The sequence below is a fragment of the Vicia villosa genome, unplaced genomic scaffold (genome assembly GCF_029867415.1).
Source record: "Vicia villosa cultivar HV-30 ecotype Madison, WI unplaced genomic scaffold, Vvil1.0 ctg.002011F_1_1, whole genome shotgun sequence".
In the NCBI taxonomy this organism is placed as follows: domain Eukaryota; kingdom Viridiplantae; phylum Streptophyta; class Magnoliopsida; order Fabales; family Fabaceae; genus Vicia; species Vicia villosa.
In genome coordinates this window covers 287,502-304,535 of record NW_026705811.1, presented here as the reverse complement: position 1 = coordinate 304,535, position 17,034 = coordinate 287,502, and the positions used below count along the sequence as shown (strand labels likewise).

Here is a 17,034-nt window from a genome sequence, read left to right as displayed (position 1 = left end):
TCAAAGCTTCTTAGCGCTGATTTGTGCATACTCTTTATATATTTCCTGAAAAGGAAATTGCATAGGATTAGAGTACCACATTATCTTGAGCAAAATTCATATACATTGTTATCATCAAAACTAAGATTATTGATCAGAACAATTCTTATTCTAACAATAACTAGCAGTCAATCCACCATTGATGAGAAGTTCAATTGGACGTCCCAAAAAATTGAGGAGCAAGACAAATGATGAGCCTAGAAATCCACATGTGCTGCCTACTTTTTTTTTACCATAGTTACATGCCATGATTGTGGAGAACTTGGTCAAAACATGAAGAGTTACAGGGGAAAGAGACCTAGAGATAGAATCGTACTAAAGGGTAGAAACAAGGTTAAGAATGCAAAGACAGCCAATACCAAAACCAAGGACTAGACCAAGACAAAGACAAATAGCAAGATCAAGAAGACAAAGTCAACCACTGTAATTGCAATAGGAAGTTCATCACAAGGACTACCTCCTACACAACCAAATCAATAATAGTTTTAGGATGATCTAGTTGTTATTTTGTAATGTCTATTTTCTGTCATTAACAGGTTGTTGTCACGAATAAGTTGTATGTGGCTGATATTTCTAATCTTTTGTGCAATATTTAAGAACAAGTTGTTACTGATATTTTGTGCAATGTTTATGAAAAAGTTTATGTTCTTGGAAATATTTCTGTTATTTGTGCAATGCCATATTGATAAACCAATATTTGTAAAAATGATACATTGTTAAACCAAACTCTATTCAAATGTTACATTAAAATGCTCTATTATGAATATCACATTCAACTAAACCAAACCAACAACTTCATTAAAAGGCTCTGTTATGAATATCACATTTAAATGATCTATTACATCAAAGTGTCATATTGATAAACCAAACATCATTTAACATTAAAATGTTACATTCAAAGTTAACATAGGTTACAAAATTTCACATTCAACTAAACCAAATCAATTACTTCATTACATTTGGTAAAACTAATCGGATTAACAATACAAATGTTATGGACACAATAAATTTCATCACAATGTTCATAAACTTCAACTTCATCTTCATTTCTTCAACTTTGATTTTGACTTCATTCACTTTTGTCTTTTCTTGATCCAATTTTTGGTGCAATGAAGTGATTAGTTCTTTGGCTCTTGCAGATATTTCTTCATTATACTCCCTCCGTCTCATAATAAATGTCTTATTTGAGCAACGCGCGGTTTTTAAGAAAATGATTGGATATGTTGGTTTTAGTAAAAAAGTTAATGTTATTTACTAGAATACCCCTATTAATAGTAGTTGAATAACATGAAAGTTAATAAATAGGGGTATAATAGTGGAAAAATAATAATGATTGATGCATTGGAATTGTAAATGGACAATTAATTTGAGACAAGGAAAAATGCAAATGAGACACTTATTATGAGACGGAGGGAGTACCAGATAAAATGACTACACCTTTTATCCCTATGCAACTGGAATTAAAGAACAAAGATGAAGAAATTTAACAAACATTGAAAAGATCCAGAGTTTTGTAAAATTAAGGATGAATAGTACCTTATACATCTCACAAAAAAAATAGCGACTTGGGTTGAAATCAACCCATGATGTCATCAATGGAGATTTGAGTCTACGTCTGCATTCATTTCGAAATAAACGACCAAGTGATTGATTATTAGACTTCGATCATTGAGACACAGTTATTTGCTTAATTGGATGGAAACAAAATACCAACAAGGAATGAGGATGAAAATGAAATCGAAGGTTTGCTTGATAGGAAATGGGATGAACACGATGAAGATACCTGAAGCTTTATGATTCTATTTGTATCATTTCATTTTGAAATCAGATTAATCATAAAAATAATATTTAATAATATACATTTAATGACATGGCAAAGTTGTTTAGTAAGTGGAGTCAATTTTAATATGCCATGTAATAGGAATGGCAGACAAGTAAAGATGTTAAATGAGCCGACCCAACCCAACCCGCTTCGGTCTGATGGACTAAAATGTTTAAATAGGTTAGCCATGCCCGACCCAATTGCTTAATTGGCTACAAAAAACGAGTCCGACCCATTTTTCAAAAGCCCGTGTAGCCCGACAGACCAATCCGACCCGTATTTCAATATTATAGTTTTAATTTTATAAAAGGGTTGTAATGGATAAAAGCTACATAATGTAAGTAGATAATCATCCTAAACTTAGTTAAGTGATGTTTAAATATTCATCAAATCAACATCCATATATATATATATATATATATATATATATATATATATATATATATATATATATATATATAATTATTTATTATTTTTAACCATTAGATTGAAAAGATTAAATGGTCAAGATGTAGAGTAAGTTACAAGAACTTACTCTTGAGTAAATATATCCCTCCTCCTCTCTCTCTATCTATCTATCTATCTATCTATTTTTATATATATATATATATATATATATATATATATATATATATATATATATATATATATATATATATATATATATATATATATATATAAAAATCACAACAACATTCATGTAAAAGCACAAAGTAACTTAATATTATCACTAATACTTATCAAATTTTCTCTTCGTCTCACAACCATTTTCTTGATCACATCATTTTGAAAATATATCTTCATCATCTTTAACTTTTCTTTATCACTTGAAAACACATTTATGCAATTATATCTTATTTCAATTTTTTTTCTAAAATTTATCAAAATCTTTTTATAACATGTCAACCCGGAGCCCGACCCATGTAAAACATAGGTCCGATGGGCTAAACCAAAAAAATATGATCGTATTCTTTTAAGTATTTTGTGACCTGATCCGCAATTTTGATACGAACAAAAGTGAAATATGAAGAAAAGAAAAAACACGATCAAATAATTGATTTTTTTTAAAAGGCACTAAAAATTTAGAAAAATCAATATAAAGGAACTAAAATTGCATTTAATTTTAAAAACGAGCAAACAAAAAACACGACATGGGTGGCCAAAAACAAAATGGTTCAATCATTTTCTCATCTCCCAAACACGTTTGGGGGGAGAAAACAAGGCGCACGACAAGTGAGATAGAATATTAGGGTAACAAAACCAATAATTCAAGTTCCAAATTAAAATTCAAACTTTTGGAATTGGAATCTCACAACTGTCACCACTCTTTATCCATCACGATTATATACTCCTAGATCTGATCGAGGTTTCTGCTTTTTCCAGTTCAAAAAGTTTCATTTTTGAAACCCTTTTCATAATCTTCGGTAAGGAATTTTACCAGATTCTCTTCTGGGTTTCTTCTACATTCTTCTAAAGTTCCATTCTTTTAGTTTTTCTTGTTGTGAAAGTATCAAAATTTGAAGGTTTTAGGTTATGGGTACTATGTGGTTTTTTGTTTTCATGTCTTTTGGTGTTTCCAAAGTGTAAGAATATTATGTAGCTGTTGCAAACATAAGATGGAGGCTATGTCTGTCTTTTACTCTTTTTAGTTGTTTTTGTTTTTCTTTCTTATTCTGTGTGCTAAACAAAACAACCTTAATGTTTTTATTTGTTTATTTATTTTCCTTTTTCAGGGTTTGAAGGAGCTTGTTCAAGTTGAGATCTTTAGGTGTAATGCAGCTTTGACTTGCTGCTTTTGTTTTTCCGGGTTGGGTTGTTTTTTTGTTTAAAGTTGAGCTGTTTGTGTCCACTGGTTTAAATTTGTATAATGGTTTTCTGGGAAGGGTATGTGAGTGATGAAGTGATGGGAACGTTTGCTCCTATTGTGGTTTATTGGATATATGCTGGATTTTATCACTTGCTTCCGCCGTTAGATAAGTATCGGTTGCATACTACGAGAGATGAGGGAGAGAAGAATTTGGTGCCTTTTAAAGCTGTTGTGAAAGGTGTTTTGCTTCAGCAGCTTGTTCAGGCGATTGTTGCACTCATCTTGGTTAGTCATTTCTACATTTGAGTTAATCATTCTCTAGTAATAATATTTGTTCAAATTTGTAGTCGATACTAGATAGAATTTATCATAGTTAAAAATCTTATTCTGGTTTGTAGTTGAAAGTACTTTTAGTTAAGAACATTCTGTGATACTTGATTGCTTTTCTGTGTATTCTGTGTTACAAAGCTGTTCAATCTCTTTTCAATTAGAAATTCCCTTGAAATAATCATGAGTATAACTCCATAGTGAAGCCATTTTAGTACAAAAATCACATAACAGGTGTAGGAGGTAAACATTTTGACCATATTCACCATAGAACTGCAAAAGATGGACTTTGTCATAGAAGATGGGCTTTCAACTTGTTTTTTAACTTGATCCACTCAGATATTCCGTACTAAACTAGGCATGATTTGTTGAGCCCTTGAGCTATAGTAATCATCTTTTTTGTGCTGTTCATGCTGAATTCTTTGGTTATCCTTGAACTATATGGGAAATGAAATGTATTTTTATTTGAAATCGAACCCGTTTTACATGGTCTGTTACCCAATACAGCAACAAGAACAACCAAGTCTTATTCCACCTATGAAGCATGGACACCCCGAATTTGACCCCGACAATGACATGATGACACCGATAATAATTTGAAAAAATGATAAATTAAACGTAATCACAAGTATCGGTGTAAGTGCCCGATACTGGCACAGACTCGCCTTTTTTCATAGGTGTTGGTGCTACATAGTATTCTACTAAGTGGGGTTGGCTTCATGGATCAACTCCCGCCATAATGTTCTATCCAGGACCATGTTTCTATCCAAATTATTAATCACAAGATCTTTCTTAATAACTTCTCTTATAGTCTATTGACCAATAAACTCTCTTTTTAAAATGCTCGGCAACTTTTGCTTGAGCCATAATTTAGAATTCTGAAATTTTGTCGTCCTTGTGTTAAGTATTTGTAGATATACATATTTGTGTCCGTTGAGGTGATAACATTTCATTGTTATCTAAACGCGAGACTTTTTTTTTGTTTGGTTTGGCAAAATGATGAAACATACTGCAGAAGTTAATTATATTTTTGGCTTTTATTCGCTTAAAATGTAGAACCTAGTGAGTTGAAAATTCGAATGCATGGAGCAGTTATATTAATAGACCTGGTTACTGCTTCTAATACTGAACTGAACACTATATAATTTAACGATGCGCTACTATAAAATTACTGCTGTCATATCATTATGAATGTATGGATAGAGAAATAACAGTTATTGTGTTGTAAGCCAAACCAAATAGTTTTCGTGTAGCCGAATGACTAATATGTTTGGTATAATTCTGCAGTTGACGACAACATCAAATGCATCAGGGATTACGGTGCAGCCTTCTATCACCAAGCAAATTATTCAGATTGTTATTGCCATGTTTGTGATGGATACATGGCAGTACTTTGTGCACCGGTACATGCATCAGAACAAGTTTCTGTACCGCCATATTCACTCCCAGCATCATAGACTGGTTGTTCCATACGCAATAGGAGCCCTTTACAATCACCCTATCGAGGGTCTTCTACTCGACACCGTTGGCGGAGCCATCTCATTTCTTGTCTCAGGCATGACTGCGAGAACGGCCGTTATATTCTTCTGCTTTGCAGTTGTGAAAACCGTCGACGACCACTGTGGACTATGGTTGCCCGGGAATATCTTCCATTTATTTTTCCAGAATAACACGGCGTATCATGACATTCATCATCAACTACAAGGACTGAAATACAATTATTCACAACCGTTCTTTCCCATATGGGATAAACTTCTTGGGACATACATGCCTTTCAATCTTGTAAAGCGAGCCGAAGGGGGTTTTGAAGCAAGGCCAGCAAAGGACTAGTTACACCGAATGTTACAGTGTGATTTGCGATTTTTCCATGGAACCGGAGGCATAGCTGCAAACATTTCTCGAGTTGCTTAGAGCTTACTGGTTTTTGTATGGTGGCTTGACAATGTTTTCAAATGATCATCTTATTACAGTAGGTTTGTCAAACCACCTTGTGTAGCATAACAATGATGTGGTGGTTAATGAGATTTTCATTTTTATGATGTACTTACAAAAACATTTTTTAAGGTGTAAGTTCCTAAAGAGTATAAGATGTTTTAGCTACCATATTTGTTACTTATACTTTGTATTATTCCGAGCTTGATTTTAATTTTAAGCGTGTGGTTGATAAATTTAAAGCTTCATTGGAGGATGTCTTTGAACTAGGCACTACCAAATATGATTGTAGATTTTAAACCAAATTTTAGTTTTCAGTTTATTAGGACAATGTCTATCTTTGCACCACAATGTACTATTGATCTTATTATTGATAATGAAATTAGCTGTTTACCCTTGTTCGATATGTTTGAGGGTGGATTTTAGTTACTGTGTATCATAAACTTTTATGCCCTAATTTTAAACCATTAAATGAAGGATTAATATGTAGTTGTGGTATTCACACATAGAAAGGGAAATTACATCTTCATGGCCTAATGTAACAATAAGTTATAATTCATATGGATGGTAATTAAAAATGTATTGTACAATATGGATGGTAATTTTGCTTCAGATTCTAATGATTATGGGGAATGTTTATTTCAAATCTATTGGGATATAGTAGGAAGGGATGTGATCAATTTAATGAATCAATTCTTTAAATAAGATTGAATCCTTTCTAATCTCAATTAAGTCAATATGACTTTAATACCTAAACAAAATATATTAGATTTTATTGAGTATTATAGATCTCTTGCACTTGCAAATTTTCAATGCAAAATCATCACCAAGATCATAACAGACAGGTTGTCCATCTTAACTCCTGAAAGATGTATTGATTTGAGAGATATTAAGACAATAGATAAAGTTGGTTGTTTATCTATTTATTGAAAGTTGTTGACTACCGATCAATTGTCTTCTATGCTGAGTCGTAGATACTTCAGACACAAAAAAAAATCATGTATCATATTTCTTCTTGAATATAGTCTGACATTAAGCATTCATTTTTCTTTTTTGAAGAACATAGTAGATGGAAGGTTGGTAATGGAAAGAACATCGATTTATGGACTGACAATTGATCGGATACAAAATTAAAAATTTACACCTGATATTTCAAGTGGATATTCAATTTATGCTAACTGTTAAGATAAATTCAATTGTCAAAAATATTAATGGGAACATTCCTCATGGCTTATCAATTTTGGCTACTCAAATTGTTGAAGATATTTTAAAGATTAACTTGTCGTTTGATAATACTACTATTGACAAATTTATTTGAATGAGATATGTAAATGGTGATCTATCTTTTAAAGATACATACAGTTGTGTCAAGAGGGAACATATTAAGCCCAATTTGCATCGCTACATACTATTACAGAATGATGTGTTCATCTTGGGGAAGATGATGAATGCACATTGGCGGCAAAGATGAAATTGGAATCTGTATTGAATTATTGAATAAGATGAATTACATATGTTTATATATTGGACCTAATATACTAAAAGCCCATTTAACCATACAAGCCCAAAGTGAATATAATGTGACTAAAGCCCAATATAATATTAATTGTATTCTAATAGCCCCCCATAAGCTAGGAGTAAATAGAATGCAGTCCTAGCTTAGAAAGACTGTCAAGGAAAGGTGTTGTGTCCAAAGGTTTTGTGAAAACATCTGCAAGTTGTTGCTGTGAAGTTACCGGCAGGAGATGAAATAGGCGTTCTTGTAGCTTTTCCCTTACTAAATGGCAGTCGAGGTCTATATGTTTTGTACGTTCATGGAAGGATGAATTACTTGCAATGTGTCTGGCGGAAGCATTGTCGCAGTACAAGTTGGCAGGTGTGTGAAGAGGTATCTTGAGCTCCTGGAGAAGATTCGTGATCCACTGAATTTCGCATACCGTCGTTGCCATGGATCGATATTCAGCTTCTGTGGAACTTCGTGAAACCGTTGGTTGTTTCTTTGACTTCCATGAGACTAGAGATTGTCCTAAGTAGATGCAATACCCTGTGATGGATCTTCTAGTGTCGGGGCCGGTTGCCCAGTCCGAGTCGGAGAAAGCTTTGATTTGTAGGTGTTGTTTGCTGGGAAAGAAAATGCTCTGTGCAGGTGTATTTTTAAGATATCGAAGAACACGCAGGGCAGCCTCGTAGTGAATGTCAGTTGGAGTTTGCATATGTTGGCTTATTTGCTGGACGGCATAAGCTATATCTAGACGCGTGTTGAGAAGATATATGAGTTGTCCCACGAGCCTTCTGAATTAAGTTGGGTCAGTCATTGTGATGCCTTTAGTTGCTGAGAGTCTTGTGTCTCGAGCCATGGGTGTTTTAGCCGGTTTACAAGCAAGAAGACCAGCTGAAGATAGCAAATCAAGGATGTATTTTCTTTGGTTGATGTTGATGCCTGTTGTGTTCCTTGCAACTTCTATGCCCAAAAAATATTTCAATAGTCCAAGATCCTTCAAGTGAAAGTGTTGATGCAGAATTTGTTTTGTTTTGTTGATGATTTGAATGTCATTTCCTGCAATCAAGAGATCATCGACATAAATTAGAAGAAAAGTAAAGGATTCCGCAGAATTATAAATGAATAATGAATGATCACAAGCACATTGTTTGTAGTTATTGTTTAGGAGAACTTTAGATAACTTCTCAAACCACTGCCTGCTGGATTGTTTTAATCCATATAGTGATTTCAGAAGTCTACAAACTTGGTTTGGTGAAGAAGTAGTCATTCCTTGTGGCAAGTTCATGTATACTTCCTCATCCAAGTCACCATGTAAAAAGGCATTGTGTACATCCATTTGAAATAAGAGAAGATTTAATGAGACAGCAAGAGCAAGGATAATTCTTACAGTTGTTAATTTGGCTACAGGGGAAAAAGTGTTAAAGAAATCGATACCTTCAATTTGTTTGAAGCCTTGAGCAACAAGTCTTGCCTTGTGCCTTTCTAAAGAGCCATCAGAATTATATTTGGTTTTGAAAACCCACTTACAGCCTATTGTTTTCTTACCTGGGGGCAGAGTGGTGATGATCCAAGTTTTGTTTAATGTTAAAGCTTGAATTTCATCAGCCATGGCCTGAATCCAAGGAGGATGAGCACTTGCTTGCTTGTAAGTGGTAGGGTCAGAAGTGGCTGTAATAGCAGTGATGTATGCATGATGTGAAGATGCAAGATGTGTGTAAGATATATGTTTGGATATGTCATATAATGGGGATGAATGTGAAGTATGGCATATGAAATCTTTTAAATATGCAGGAGCAGATTTGTTTCTAAGAGATTGTCTTATATTAGTATTAGGCTGAGTTTGATCATCAGAATTAGGGATAGCTTGGTGGTCAGGTATAACAGTAGGTTCCTGAGATTGATTACTGGTAACTGCCTCAGTGGCAGGGGAGTTATTTTCAGGTTGTGTGTTTGAGTTATTAGCAGGTGTCATGGGTGTGGGTGTGTTATCAAGAGTGGCTGTGGAAGTAGGATTACTACTGGGATTAGTGAAAGGATTGGTGTCTAAGTCAAAGATGAAAGGTGTGCTAGGATTATCAGTGTGTGGGGGAGAAACATTATAATGTGGTGGTTTGAAGGGAAAGTGTGTTTCATAAAATATGCAATTTCTGGAGGTAATTAGGGATCTGTTTTGCAGGTTGAAGAGTAAGTATCCCTTAATTCCTAAAGTATATCCTAAGAAAATACATTGTGCAGCCTTGGGATCTAGTTTGTCCCTGTTTCTAGTTAATGTTGAAGCATATGCCAAACAGCCAAAATTTTTAGATTGTTGAAGGATGGCAGGGTTTGGAATAGCAGTTCATAAGGTGTTTTATGTTGTATAGAAGGACTGCATAATCTATTGATCAAATAAGAAGCATGACATAATGCAAATGACCAGAATGGCTTAGATAATTTAGAATGAAATAGTAAAGATCTGGTAACTTGAAGTAAATGCCTATGTTTTCTTTCTACAATGGAGTTTTGTTGAGGTGTCTCAACACAACTCCTTTGATGCACAATGCCATGAGCAGCATAGTAAGAGTTCATTAAGAATTCAGGTCCATTATCAGACCTTATGATTTTAACATTGCAGGAAAATTGAGTTTTACAGAAATTAAGAAAATTTTGGATATGTTGTCTTGTTTCAGATTTAGCATGCATAAGGAATGTCCAGGTATACCTAGAGTGGTCATCAACAACAGTAAGGAAGTATCTAAAACCATATAATGAGGGAACACTAATAGGGCCCCAAATATCCATGTGAATCAAATCAAATGGTTTATTAGAAGTTGTGTTACTTATAGCAAAAGGTAATTTTGTTTGTTTAGAGAGATGGCATGTGTGATAAGGTGAATGCTTTTGAGGAGTAATAACAGGGAAAGATTTAGACATGTGTAGTAAAACTTCATGATAGGGATGTCCCAATCTATGATGCCATAAAGAAACCTGATTATTATTCATATGAGTGTCAGAAATGACATTATTACAATTGTTTGGAGGATTATCCTCTTGTATAGGAGTTCTATGTAAAATGTAAAGATTGTTAATTAGGGATGGCAACGGGTGCCCGCGGGTGCGGGTTTTATACTACCCAAACCCGCACCCAAAATTACCACCCGAACCCAAACCCAAACCCAAAAACTATTCGGGTGACAAAATAACACCCACGCCCACACCCGTTGGGTTCGGGTTTTCTCACCCAAACCCAAACCCGCAACAAAATACATAAAATATATTTTTCCTACAATTTTCTTACAACTTTCCATAAAATATATATATTATATATAATATATTATATAATATATATATATATATATATATATATATATATATATATATTCGGGTGTGATTTCGGGTTTCGGGCACGGGTTTCACACTACCCAAACCCGCACCCGAAATATCGGGTGGCACCCGAACCCGAACCCAAACCCAGTCAACTCGGGTTTTCACCCGTTGACTCGGGTTCGGGTGCGGGTGGGCCCCGCGGGTTTGGGTATGTTTGCCATCCCTATTGTTAATGGGGGTGACTTGGCCAATCTTCTGCTTGGTAGACACATCCTGTATGGAACAGGAATTGTGTAAGAATTCTACACTGTATGCAGAGTTTTGGCAAAGCTTGGAAATAGAAATAAGGCTAAATTTGAATTGTGGTATGTAGAAAACATGTTGAAGACTAAGATGTTTGTTTATATGCACAGTTCCAGAAAAATTAACAGTCAAATGAGTGTCATTAGGGAGATTAATGTGCACAGGTTTTATGTGATGTAAATCAGAGAAACAAGCCAAGAATGGACATACATGATGCGAAGCACCCGAGTCTAAAATCCAGATAGAGTGATTAGATAATGCACTACCTGTATGGTTCATACCTGAGATCACAACTTTGTCATCCTAAGGAGCTTCCTTCTTTGATTGTTGTAGAAGCTGCAGGAGAAACTGATAGTCTTCTTTGGAGATGGATGGCAATGTTTCTGTGGTGGATTGAGATTTCTGCTCAGTTGCGTTCTTTGAGTTTTTGTTGCGATATCCTGGTGGAAAACCGTGTTTGAAATAGCATGTATCAATAGTGTGATTGGTTTTACTACAGTTTATGCACACCATTGAAGTCTTGCCCGTGCCACGACCTCTGCCCTTGGAATTGTTGTTGTTAGCATATAAAATGGTGGAGTTGGAGGTGGTTGGGATCTGTTGCGGTGCAATCAATGAGTATACGCGACTGATGGGGGGAAGGGGATCGAGCAACAGAATCTGTGTGCGGATATTTTGATAATTGTCGTTCAGACCTTTTAAGAAGCATGTGACGTACTCCATTTGTTTGAAATCACAAACCGCTTTGGATAAGCCACACGTACAAGGAATAGGGCAAGAACAAGAAGGATTAGGGCGCAAATCTTCCAATTCGTCCCAGAGAATCTTCATACCAGTGAAGCAAGTAGATAAAGAACGATCACCTTGTTGTATGGAGTGGATGTCGCAAAGAAGATCCTAGAATCTGAAATGGTTTCCTTTGGTGAATCGCTCTCGAAGATCTTCCCAAAGGTCGTAGGCAGAGTCAAAGCAGATTGTGCTCTGCGCAATGTGAGGTGATAGCGTTCTGTTTATCCATGAGAGCGCCATGCTATTGGCGTGATCCCATAGCTCGAAGTTCTTGTCCGATTCAGGTGGTCTGGGAAGCGTTCCATTGATGAAAGATACCTTGTTCTTGGAAGTGAGAGCACGTTTCATGGACTTGCTCCAATTATGATAGTTGTTATCATCAAGAGGAGGTGCAACAATGGTAGCTCCAGGGTTCTCTCCAGGGTGAAGGTAATAGGGGTTTCTAGGGTTCATGGATGGATCTTGGTTGGTGTTTGTTTCTGTGTTGTGGATTGATTCAGAATCACTTCCATCGGATTCCATGGAAGGTGTGAATGAGAGAAAAGAGTAGAGGAACTATTGAAGATGCAGGTGGGTGAATGAATGAATGATTAAAAGGGTTTTATCTGCTGATACCATATTACAGAGTGATGTGTTCATCTTGGGGAAGATGATGAATGCACATTGGCGGCAAAGATGAAATTGGAATCTGTATTGAATTATTGAATTGGATGAATTACATATGTTTATATATTGGACCTAATATACTAAAAGCCCATTTAACCATACAAGCCCAAAGTGAATATAATGTGACTAAAGCCCAATATAATTTTAATTGTATTCTAATACATACTACCTGCTAAGTCATTAGTAACTTAAAAGCTAATTCATAATGTAATTGCAATAGAAGACAACATGTGTGATATCCCAGCCTAAGTTGCTGATTAAAAGGTCAACATTCAAATATTAATAGAATTTGGAGGAAGAACATTAAATAGTCATTTTTACCACAAAGGGGCATTTTAGTCACTTTGCAACAGTTAAATAACATTCGTACCTAATTAAGCCTAATGTTTATTTAAGGAGATATTCAAGTATTAAGCTAAAAGAATTATGGACAAAAAGGATATTATGACATTTTAGATGATGTAAGGATCTAAGTAACTTGGTAAGTCTCTAACCCAAGGGATTGGTGGTCAAAGGTAGCATTGAAAATTCATATGAATTAGTAAGGAGTATAATGGACCTTATGCTCCTAATTATATAAGTCTACGTGGAAGAGAAATCATACTTCAATTTATCTCCTTCTCCCCCATTTCCATTGCTTCTCATATTTTCTTCAGTTCTTTTCCTCCTTATCCTCATTCCACACACGAAATGAAGAGTAAAGGATGGAAATGTCTTGCATACAAGTTTGTATTGATTGACTAAGGTAAGTTTATCACTAAACACAAATTCTATGAGTAAGTGATGATTATTGGTTGAGCAAATAAAAATCTTAGGAGCCAAACATGTATGATCAAGGGTAATGGAAGATGAAGAAGGGTTTTTTCTTGGCTTAAAAGGGGATACGAAAATGGAACAATTAGGAAATTTCTTTGGCCACCTCCCAACCTTCTAGCCCACCTCTGCTGAAAAACCCAAACTACCCCTGACTTCGGAAATGCATTTCCGAAATGCAAGAAAAAGGTGTTTTCGGAGATGCATCTCCGAAAGTGCCATTTTTTTAAAAAAATTTGACTTATTTCGGAAATGTACTTCCGAAAACACCATTTCGGAAGTTCATTTCCGAAATATTGCGCGTTTTGCAGATTAAGCAAAACAGCCCCCCTCCCCCAAATCATTTACCCTAAACCAATATCAAACTCAACTCCTCTGAGATTTTCTGCTAACACACTTCCAAGGCTGCATCAAAGGCTCCAATCACCTTGCTATACTACATTCAAAAGCCCTCAAATCACTCAATTTGTAAGTTTTATATTTGTTAGATCCATATTTCAAATGCATGTTAGGGTTGTTTTCAATTGCATAAATGATATAGGGGTAGGTTGTTAGTAGTATTTAGGTTGTTTAGAAGCATTATGGGTTGTTTTGAAGTTTGATTTTGGGGTCTGCCATTGGAGGTTGCAGAGAAGTTCTGCGCAGGGGTGTTTCGGAAGTTCATTTTCGAAAACACCTCCATCCCAGTTTTCGGAAATGAACTTCCGAACTGTATCAGAAGTGCAATTTTTTTGTTTTTTCTTTTGTCTCTCATATTAATCGATTTCAATTGTTTACAGGAACATGTCAGGCAACCAACCAGCACGCATCAGACAGGGTAGAGAGACCCAGACTGCGTCGGCTAGACGCGAGCGGGCGGCGGCGCAGCTGGCGTCGACCCAGGGACGGGGGCAGGGCCGGGGACGCCGTGTGCGAGTTCCCGTGGACGTGGGAGAGGGTACCTCTTCATCTGGATCTAGGAGTCGGCTGGCTCGGGTATCTTTTTCCCGCCAGCGAGAGGAGGAGGAGGAGGAGGAGGTGGCAGTGCCATACCTTGAGCCGGAGGGGGTACCAGATGTTGACCCTCTACCTGGGGAGGAGGATGAGCAGGAGGACAGCTACCCGGGAGGGCCCATTGACACTTCCGTGCTGATATCCTACCGCGACCATGTCGCTAGGCATATCTGGGAGGGAGAGGTATTTTTTTTAATTTAACCGTTTATAATTTAGACGTTTATTCGATATTTTCTTAACGGTCTATTTAACGTATGCTTTTATTTGTTTTTTTTATAACAGGAGAGAGAGCCTTTGAAAATGGTGAACCATACCCGAAAGATTTTCAGTCTGTTTAAACCAGCAGCTGAGTGGTTTAACGACGCGGTGCGAGGTTCAGGGCTTAGCGGGCTCTGCATGACGGGGTACACCACCATCAGCCACGGCATGCAGGGGGCATTTGTGGAGCGCTGGCACAAGGAGACGTCTTCTTTCCACTTGCCGGTTGGGGAGATGACGATCACCTTGCATGATGTGCAGTGTCTTCTCCACCTGCCCATCAGGGGGCCGCTGTTGACCCACTCCCGGATCCAGAGGGTCGAGGCCATTCAGTGGATGGCGCTCTATTTGGGCATGGAGCCCGAAGTTGCTGACTTTGAGTGCGCCACGACATCTGGGCCTCATATCCGGTTCACCACACTGAGCCGCTATTGCGAGCACCACCTGGACGCGGCGGCCGATGCCGAAGCCGCGGGTGATGATCTATTCACACAGTATCACCGCGGCTGCGCTCTCCGGTGCTGGTACATGCATGTGGTAGGCGCTGCATACTTTGTGGACAAGAGGGCAAGGTACGTCGACGTGACCTACCTCCGCTACTTCATGGACCTGGATACCGTTCACCAGTGGAACTGGGGGGCAGCTACTCTGGCATACCTCTACCAGAAGCTGAATGAGGCCTCCAACTGGAGGACGAGGCAGTTGGTTGGATCCTGCACACTACTCACGGTACGTTTCATTTTAATTGTTTCGTATTTATTTATGTTTCGTATTTGTGTTTCGTATTTACTTATGTTTCCTATTTATTTATGTTTCAGAGCTGGATCATCTCCTACTTCTTCCGCATCCACGGTTTCCACATTGATCCTGCGTACGTTGACGCCATGCCCAGGGCCGCCATATACGTTCTCCAGAGGGGGAACAATGCGGTGGGACCATACCGTGGGTACCTGGACCGCACGGTGCACGACAACATCACCTGGAGGCCGTTCAGCGACTACACTCAGATTGTCCCCTTTGACGGCATATCTCTATATTCTGGCTGGTTGGCATGCGGGACTACCATCATGGTCCGGTATCTCCCTGAGCGGTGCATGCGGCAGTTCGGATTTGTGCAGATGATACACAGGTCACCCTTCGAGGCTGCTCCCGACACAGTGACCAGAGTGCAACTCACTGCCATGTGGGACGATTGGGAGCATCATGTGGTACCGGAGGAGTACCGTCTCATGCTGGTCACCCAGGACTGGCACAGTGTGGAGGGGTACGTCACATGGTTCTACCGGGTGTCTCATCCTCTGCTGACACCCGACGCTCCTGGCACTCCTAGGCCAGCACACGAGGAGATCCTGGAGAACCAGCAGGCCGAGGATGACCACGCCATTGATCTCCTGCCGATCTGCCAGCGGATAGAGATGCTTGGGCGGGACACGTTGGATCGAGGTGTCGTTCATCAGGGCGGTCCAGAGGCAGTCGCCGTGATGGAGATGATCGTCACTGATGCGGGCCGTGCGGCGACATACAGGCGGCAAAGGAGGGCCCAGGGTGAGAGGGTTAGGCACACCCAGTAGTGGTCGGGTTTATTTATTTTTTGTTTTCGGATTGTATCTTTAGCACATTATTTTTATTTGGATTTGGATCGGCTTGTATATATTACTTTTTTTATCATATTAGTTTTTTCTGTTTATATGTCATTTATTTTATTTCCCGGTTTTCTTTAATTAAAAATACGAGACTGCGAAAAACATAAAAAAAACCAGTTTCTGCATAATTCGGAAGTTCATTTCCGAAACCCCCCAAAATCTGAACAAAGGTGTTTTCGGAAGTTCATCTCCGAAAACACCCCCCATGAGGTGTTTTCGGAGATGCACTTCCGAATTGTGGAAATTTTTTTTAAAAAAAAAGTGCTTCGGAAGTTCATTTCCGAAGCAGGGGTAATTTGGGTTTTTCGCTGGGGGTGACCCCCATAGGGAGGTGGCTAAAGAAAAAACCAACAATTATGTGGAGCTTAAAGACAACCTTTTGTGTGATAAAAGAAGAGCAAAGATCAACATCATCGTCATCATCTCCATTTACAAGGTGGGTTTCCTCTCTTTTAAACTATGATCATGATTTATGGCTCTAGGTAGAATTTGCATGTGTTTGTAGCCTTCTTAAATTGTTGATGATAACATACTAGAATTCAAGATATTTTGACTTTATGAGTTGAGGAAATGGTGTAATTCCATATGGTCATTGTATTTTCTTTGCTCTAAGCCCCTCTTTAAGGTAGTTAATGATCCTTAACACTAATCCACTTTATGAGTTGAGGAAATGGTGTAATTCCATATGGTCATTGTATTTTCTTTGCTCTAAGCCCCTCTTTAAGGTAGTTAATGATCCTTAACACTAATGGGATTATTGTAGACGTGATTCCCATTAAAAATGAAGGTAGAAAATGTCATACAAGCTTGAGGTATGTAGAATAAGAAAACCCTT

At 37.6% G+C, this 17,034-nt stretch overlaps 1 protein-coding gene across 1 annotated transcript; it reads left to right on the top strand.

Moving 5' to 3' along the window:
* The first annotated feature begins 2,998 nt into the window (after nt 1-2,998).
* On the top strand, nt 2,999-6,325 carry LOC131637478 (very-long-chain aldehyde decarbonylase GL1-9-like). Its single transcript, XM_058908063.1, has 3 exons — nt 2,999-3,285; nt 3,595-3,953; nt 5,283-6,325. Exons 2-3 carry the CDS (start codon nt 3,729-3,731, stop codon nt 5,823-5,825), a joined length of 768 nt encoding a protein of 255 aa, XP_058764046.1. The 5' UTR covers nt 2,999-3,285; nt 3,595-3,728; the 3' UTR covers nt 5,826-6,325.
* The last annotated feature ends 10,709 nt before the right edge of the window (nt 6,326-17,034 follow it).

What these genes read in the sequence shown, in the direction of transcription:
- LOC131637478 (XM_058908063.1), top strand. Translation starts at nt 3,729, where the DNA reads ATGGTTTTCTGGGAAGGGTATGTGAGTGATGAAGTGATGGGAACGTTT. An exon ending in CGATTGTTGCACTCATCTTG is followed by an intron (nt 3,954 to 5,282) that starts GTTAGTCATTTC and finishes ATAATTCTGCAG; the next exon opens with TTGACGACAACATCAAATGC.